Source organism: Vulpes lagopus, chromosome 12 (assembly GCF_018345385.1).
Source record: "Vulpes lagopus strain Blue_001 chromosome 12, ASM1834538v1, whole genome shotgun sequence".
NCBI classification, from domain to species: domain Eukaryota; kingdom Metazoa; phylum Chordata; class Mammalia; order Carnivora; family Canidae; genus Vulpes; species Vulpes lagopus.
Window position 1 is genome coordinate 70,778,677 of NC_054835.1, and position 8,299 is coordinate 70,786,975.

The 8,299-nt window shown below is 37.6% G+C and overlaps 1 protein-coding gene across 1 annotated transcript in view; it reads left to right on the top strand.

Moving 5' to 3' along the window:
- SRP72 (signal recognition particle 72) overlaps nucleotides 1-7,228 on the top strand; it is a 29,692-nt gene extending 22,464 nt beyond the window's left edge. The window contains exons 17-19 of the mRNA XM_041725680.1: nucleotides 1,625-1,662; nucleotides 4,956-5,115; nucleotides 5,785-7,228. Of these exons, the coding sequence (XP_041581614.1) occupies nucleotides 1,625-1,662; nucleotides 4,956-5,115; nucleotides 5,785-5,962 (376 nt within the window). The 3' untranslated portion in view covers nucleotides 5,963-7,228. The remainder of the gene's footprint in view (nucleotides 1-1,624; nucleotides 1,663-4,955; nucleotides 5,116-5,784) is intronic.
- Nucleotides 7,229-8,299: the final 1,071 nt, after the last annotated feature.

Below are 8,299 nucleotides of genomic sequence, written 5' to 3' on the forward strand. Positions count from 1 at the left end.
AGCCAGCCAGGCACCCCATAGGTTTAGTTTCTTTTGAAGATACACTGTGTCATTGATATAAGTCATGATCCTTGCCCTTTAAAGAACCTAAGTCTAGCTAAAAGAACCTAAGTCTAGCAGAAGGAAATATTGTAGTAATTGCAATAATGGTTGTGTGTTCTGTGATTGTGTGGGGCATAGAGGAGTACCCCAGAGAGTATAGTCCTTCCTGAGGACAGTCAGGGGTAGGAAATCACCTCATGGAGGAATGGAGGAGGGGGTAGTATTGACTCTTGAGAGGGATGAATTAGGCAAAGCATGAGCAAGGGCAAAGGAGTAAGAAATGGCAAAGAAGCTTTGAGAAATTATAGACATGGCTGTAGAGTGATTTGTAGAGAGACAATTTAGATCATTGAATAATCTGGATGAAAGTTGAAGCTCTAAAATTAGATACTTGTGTTGTGCCTCTTACTCTTCAGGATACCCTGAAAGAACTTGCACAATTGAATGACTCAGTAGAATGAATTTTTTTTTTTAAGATTTTTTTTTTAAGATTTTATTCATGAGAGACACACACACACAGAGAGAGAGAGAGGCAGAGACACAGGCAGAGGGAGAAGCAGGCTCCATGCAGGGAGCCTGACTTGGGACTCAGTTCCGGGTCTCCAGGATCAGGCCCTGGGCTGAAGGTGGCGCTAAACCACTGAGCCACCCGGGCCGCCTGGTAGAATGAATTTTTTTTTTAATTTATTTATGATAGTCACATTGAGAGAGAGAGGCAGAGACACAGGCAGAGGGAGAAGCAGGCTCCATGCACCGGGAGCCTGACGTGGGATTCGATCCCGGGTCTCCAGGATCGCGCCCTGGGCCAAAGGCAGGCGCCAAACCGCTGCGCCACCCAGGGATCCCTGGTAGAATGAATTTTTGACAGATATTGTTGCTCTCATCTTTTTAGCTCGCTGTTTCTTGTAGTTTCCATAGAGGTGAGGTATGTCTTGTGTGATTATGTATAGAGATATTTTTTCGGCCTTTGTCTTATAGCCATCAGAGTACTTCATTATTTTGAAGTGTTTTCTTGATTTCTTATGCTCCTTTTGCCACCCCTCCTTTTTTTAGTGTACTTAATAAAGATTTTACTTAAGTTCAGTAAACTCACCAGGTTCAAGATTTGAAAGATAAAAACCTATAAAGTTAAAGCTTCCTCCCATCCCTGTGTACTCTCCTCTCTCTAAGGTCACAACCAATGTTGTCTCACATGTGGTCCCAGAGATACTCTTTGCTATCTGCTCTCTAGTTTTGCCAAACATGTAACTTAATGTAGTATTGTAGATTTTCATGCTTGTGCAGATTTCTTATCTTTTTACATAGACTTAATGTGTGGCCATGTAAATGGTATCTGTTTTCTGAAAACATAGCTAACCGTCTTTTTTTAAACCACTTTCCAAAAACTGTAGTTTGTGAAGTTTGATTAAACTTAACCAGTATTAATATCCCAGCAAGTTTATAAACTTTGGTGAGACAGTGCCAAATCTTAAATGCCTTTATGATAGTGCCCAGCTCATTCTTTTGTACATGTTTAATGCTGTATAAATATTTTATGATGATGGTAATGATTTTTCTTTTTTTCTTTCTTTTTTTTTTGCAGACAGGGAGATTTGAAAAAGAAGAAGAAAAAAAAGAAGGGTAAAGATTTTTTTTCCTTTTTTTACCTTTAGAGTTTACAAGATAAAAGCTTGAGTTTAGGCCAGTATAAAAATCTTCAAACCTAAAAATACTTCTCCTTTTCTGTCTTTGAATACTGACTTTTGTCTTGACTATAGCTAATACTTAGGGTTTGTTTGGTTTTTGTTTTTTTTTTACTTTAAAGAGTACAACTCTAGAGACTGATTGCCTGAATTCAGATTGTTGCTATAATTACATTGCTCTTTTGCTGTGACTGTGAACAGATTACTTAATATACCTGCCTGAATTTTTCATTTTTAAAATGGAATGTGTTATTATATTCCTCATAGGACTAAATGAGATACTGCATGTAAAAAGATCTCAGAACGATGCCTAACACACAGTAAGCCTTTATACATGAGGGTGCTTTCAGCTACAAACTAAACTCCATCATACTGGTTATTTATGAAAATGGCTGTGTAGAGGAAAGGTTAACTGATCTAGAAGTTGTATTTCTGTTTTGTTTTTCTGTTTACAAAACTGAATGCCATTGGAATCATTGTTTGTTAAAAGGGTCAGGGCTTTTTTTTTTTTTTTTTTTAAGATTTATTTTAGAGAGTACATGCTGGGTGGGATGTGGGATCAGAGGGAGAGGGCAGAGTCCCAAGCAGACTCCATGCTGAGTGCGGAGCCCAACACAGGGTTCAGTCTCAAGACCCCACGCTGAAACCAAAAGTTGGATGCTTAGTCAACTGCACCATCCAGGTGCCCCTGGAGCTTGTCATTTATATCCAACAGTTCAAAAAAGGCCTTTCTGCAGTTGTCATGTCTTTCCCAACAATCTCATGGGCCAGCATAGGTCATAGGTCAATGTCTAAGGTGAACCATTAACCAAGGGAATGCCATGCATTGATTAGCTTAGGCTGTGTTCTTAATTCCTGGCAAGAGTGGGTAGGATTACTGTGTTTGACTTCAATTAGTCAGAAGTTATCCCCGGAGCCACCTACCTGTTCCTGAGTCTGGGAAATCTGTGGTATAAATCAGATTCATTCTTCCTGTCTCTTTCCTTCTTTCCTTCCTTTACTTTTTCTTTTTTAAGTAGGCTGCATGCCCAACATGGGGCTCAGACTCACAAACCTGAGATTGAGTCACATGCTAAAAGTTGTTTTATGTATTGGTAATACTGCAAGGGAACAGCTGTTAACTATAGGTAGCAGTAATCTGCAGTATCACTCTTTTCTTTCTTTTTTATTTTTTTTCCCAGAAGAGTATTTTTTAAAACTTAGAAGTGATACATGCTCATTCTAAAAAGAAACAAAATCTCTATCTTATAAAATGGCATAAAGCATGTAAAATTCCTTACCCAAAAATTCATGCTCCCAGAGAATTACAATTAACTTTTTTGTATACAGAAACTTTTTTTTAAAAAAAAGATTTTATTTATTTATTCATGAGAGACACAGAGAGAGAGGCAGAGATACAGGCAGAGGGAGAAGCAGGCTCCATACAGGGAGCCCGATGTGGGATCCGATCCTGGGCCTCCAGGATCATCACACCCTGGGCCAAAGGCAGTGCTAAACCGCTGAGCCACCCAGGCTGCCCTAGAAACATTTATTACACATGTACATGCTCAGTCAATAAAGGTTTTTACAAAATTGAATGAACAGTGTCTTCAGGGTAATTTATTTTATTTTAAAAGATTTTGCTTATTTATTCATGAGAGACACAGAGAGGCAGAGACATAGGCAGAGGGAGAAGCAAGTCCCCTGCGGGGAGCCCAATATGGGACTTGATCCCAGGACCCTGGGATAACAACCTGAGCCGAAGGCAGATGCTCAACCACTAAGCCACCCAGGCATTCCAGGATAATTTGTTTTAATCTTCTACTTTAGATCATATTGCGCAGACATTTTTCCAAATTATTAAATATAGATGTACTTTTTAACCTATAGCTATGGCTTCCTATAGTGTGGGCATACTCTAAAGATTTATTTTAGAGAGTGCATGAGTAGGGGGAGGGGCAGAGAGAGAGAGAGAGAGAAGCAGACTCCCCACTCTGCATGGAACCTGATTTCGGGGCTCAGTCCCATGACCCTTAAATCATGACCTGAGCCAACATCAAGAGTTGGACACTCAACCGCCTGAGCCACCTTATATGTAACTTTGTGTCTTATGGATATCTGCAGGATAAATTTCTGAAGGTATAAATTTTGACTGACACTGTCAAATTGCTCTCTACAAAGGCTGTATGTTACACCTCTGCCATAGTGTTTGAGTGTTTCTCACTATCCCATCAACACTATTACTGCTTTTAATATTTGTTAGTTTGATAGAATTTTATTACCTTTTTCATTTCTAATTAGGTGGAACATTTTTTTCACATGATTAAGGACTTCTGTTTCTCCTGGCTTACCCTAATTACAGTAATGCTCATTCTCCTTTGCATTATTTTTATACTGATTTTCAAGATCTCCTTCTATATTAAGAATAGCAGTCCACCCGATTACATAGTATGCAAATATTTTTTTGTTATTTCTCTTAAAAATTTATCTCTTATCAAATGATATTAAACATTTTTTATATAGGGACACCTGACTGACTCTTGATCTTAGGGTTGTGAGTTTGGGCCTCACTTTGTAGAGATTACTTAAAAATAAATGAAACTTTAAAAAGGTCTTTTTTTTAAGATTTTATTTATTTGAGAGAAAGTGCCTGAGCGATGAGTGGGTGGGTGGGTGTGGAGGAACAGCAGATTCCCCACTGAGCAGGTAGCCTGATGCAGGACTCAGTCCCAGGACTTTGGGATCATGACCTGGGCTGAAGGCAGACACTTAACTGACTGAACCACCCAGCCACCACACCCCGCCCTCCCCCCAGTTTTTTTTATTTTTTTTTATTTTTTATTTTAATTTTTATTTATTTATGATAGTCACAGAGAGAGAGAGAGAGGCAGAGACACAGGCAGAGGGAGAAGCAGGCTCCATGCACCGAGAGCCTGACATGGGACTCGATCCCGGGTCTCCAGGATCACGCCCCGGGCCAAAGGCAGGCGCCAAACTGCTGCGCCACCCAGGGATCCCCCCCCAGTTTTTTTTTAATAGATAGATCTATAAAGTCTTCCTTTATGGCTTCTGAATTTTGTATCATGCTTATTAATAAGGCCTTTTCCTGTCTATATTATACAAATAAAACATTCTCAGATGAACTTATTTCAGTTTTAATGTTACTTATTCGCAGTCCAGGACACATTTTTTAAGCAAACTATCTTGAAAACATTATGGACATATCTCATTTCTTTATTGCTTGTTACACAGGAAAACTACCTAAAAATTATGACCCAAAGGTGACCCCAGATCCAGAAAGATGGCTACCAATGCGAGAACGTTCTTACTACCGGGGAAGAAAGAAGGGAAAAAAGAAGGATCAGATTGGAAAAGGGACCCAGGGAGCAACTGCAGGAGCTTCATCTGAACTGTAAGTCATTGCTCCTCAAATGAAGTCCCTCGGAGCATAGGTCAATTCTTTCTCAGATGGACTCAGGATCATTAGTAAGAATTTTTAAAATGTATTTTAGCTGTAAGGAATATAGTCAGATATCTTTATATATATATATATATATATATATATATATATATATATATATAGTCAGATATCTTTAATGTTTTGCAATGCTTATGTAAAAGAAAATGTTTCTGGTTTGATTATATTGTTAATACTAGGATTGTAGAATTGTATTATAGATGTTAGGATTCTGGTGTCTTCAAAAGGAAGCTAAATACACGGAGTCATTCAACAGAATAAATAGATAAACAGATACTATAAATAAGATGACGAGAAAAGTATTAAAGATGTTACTGAATTCCTTTTTACATTATAGGATTCTAAGTCATTTAAATTTTTTTCCTATGCTTTCTAAAAATTGGCATGAACCATATATTACTATTTCCTTAATTATAAAGCAGTTAAAATTGTATTCAAAAGAAAAAATTGATAGCAAGTTGAAGAGCCCACTTTAAAAGAAATATAGTATGTGTGGGAGATTGTTAGGAGTAGGAAGTGAAAGCCACGTATATTACGTTTTTATAGCCTTTTCCTTTGTTGAATATGTGAATGACCAACACTTTCCTGATCTGATGGTTTCAGGGATGCCAGTAAAACTGTGAGCAGCCCACCGACCTCCCCAAGACCTGGCAGTGCAGCAACAGCATCTGCATCTACAAGTAATATCATACCCCCAAGACACCAGAAACCTGCAGGGGCTCCAGCAACAAAAAAGAAACAGCAACAGAAAAAGAAGAAAGGTGGAAAAGGTGGCTGGTGATTAAAGCATTCTTGTTTTCAGGCTATTTTTAGTCTCACTGACACTAGGAACACAATAAAGGTAACACAGCAAGAAGCACAGAGCTACTCCCCTCTCCCATCCCCATGTTTTCATGAAATTATTTTCTTGCACATCCCCCAGGAAAACATCTTCCTCAAACTCTGCCTACTCAGACTTGGCCTACTTTGCCATCCAGCTTTGCACAGATGATAAGGACTCAAAATTGGGCATTTTTCCACCTTGATCTCTGTTGCATTCTTTCTCTTTGTGTGCTGTGATCTGGTGTTTTTTTCAGTTTCACAAACAATGCATGTTATCCAGAGTTTCCTAGGATTTAAACAGAAACTACTTCTGTTTCAACTAGAGTCTGAAGATACTTGTTCATATCAAATCCCACTTTAAATTATGTCTTAGGAGGCCTTAGGAGACTGAAAGTGGAATCTTCTGAGCATTCCAAGTATCTGCTTAGAGATATCATGTGATAAAAAGGGACCTTGTTACACACTGGTGTTCTTCACTTCATTATATGAATGACCACAGGAAAACTAAAGTAAATGTCACCAGTTTTTTTTTTTTTTTTGTCACCAGTTTTAACCATACATCCTGTCATGTGATCCTGGAGTATGGGATACCGAATACACATACTATATAAATAGTAATGAAATGTGTGTGTGTCATATATACGCACATATGCACATATATATAAATTAGGACTCCTCTGCACCCCATTTTGTTTTCACATTATGATAACATTATGCTGATTTAGCATTAAAGAACTCAAGGAAAATGTAGCAGTGTTGCAAGAAGTTGACTCTTAGACCCAGTGTTCTGAGGTCAGATGGGTTTGGAGTGTCTCAATCAGAAAGATTTCATGGCCCTGTCAAGAGCATGAACATTGACTTTTGAGGTAGAGGGGAAACCCTCCAGAGTTCAATAGTGGGCATTATTAGAACTTAACAGAACTGTTCGCCCCATTAACAGATACTAAAATGACTCGCCTTCGTCATTTGGGGTACAACTATTCATTACCCTTCTCAAAGTAATGAAATATTGTACATTCAGTCTGGTGTCAGTGTTGCTCTGGTCTTCTTGCTTGCAAGCCACTTTCCCATTGAACAGCTCTGAGACAGACATGCTGGGATGCCCACCCTTGTTAGTATTCATTTTGTACTGCCCAAGATAGCATTGAATTTAGACTTTGAGTATTTCCTTGTGATCATATTACTTCATCCTTGTTAATAAAGTGCTGCTGTGTTGGACTCTGAACATATCTGTTGAAACTTCTTCAAAGATATATTTTAAAAAGCTTTCCTCCTTTACAAGAGTAAGAAATGTGGTGCTGCCTTTCTGTTGAGCATAATCAGAATCTGCAGTAACATATAAATGAGACCCTCAGATATGAATGATTTATTATGGCATAATACTTTTTGAGAATTATCTTTTGGTAAGAGTGATATACTTAATCCTTCTGAATATATACCCCATTACAGGAATAATTGTTCATAAATTTGTTATTCAGGATTCCATTAAATTTCTGTGGTGAAGGATAATCATTTTTGGGTTAACTGAGCTATAGAATTTTGGTGAAATACCCATCATTGAAAACTTTGACCCAAGGCACCAAGAGTGAAATACATTTCTCTATTTGGTCATTGTAATTGCTAGCCATTGTTATTACCAGTCATTACTAAGCAACTGAGACCTCAGTTTAAATAAGTCATAATTGTCAAATGAAGCATAAACATCTACATTAATTTTCTAGTAACTATTTCTTTTGGACAGATCTTTAATCAATGACATATATACTTTGTGTGTATATATGTGTGTGTGTGTGTGTGTGTGGTACATTTATAAAAGCCAATATGGATACATCTATTCACTGTGGTACATTTTAAAATAAAATATTCTAGCAGTGAGTATGGATTAAGGTGTTTTGGGTGTTGGCATCTTACTGGGGACTTACTTGGTTGGTATACCTAAGAATTTTTTAGGCAGAAAATCTAAAATTGCTTCTTGCCCCTCCTGCAGAGCTACAAAACTAATCTGATGGGACTAAGAGAAATTAGTTGTAACTTCACTGACAATTCGTGATGTTTATATGTGTCTATAAACAAATTGAGGAGTAAACAATTTTTAAGTTAGTATAAGCACAGCATTTTCAAGGCTGCTTGTAAACTGCTAAGCTTAAAAACTTAGATCACTCAAAAGTCTTTTTGAACGGTGGATCTGATGAGGAAAGTGTTTATTGCATTAAGACAATTTCGTTAGATTGTGAAATATATTCTTGAGTGCAGTTTAACAAAATAATAAAAAGAACTATCCATAACAATAAAAAGA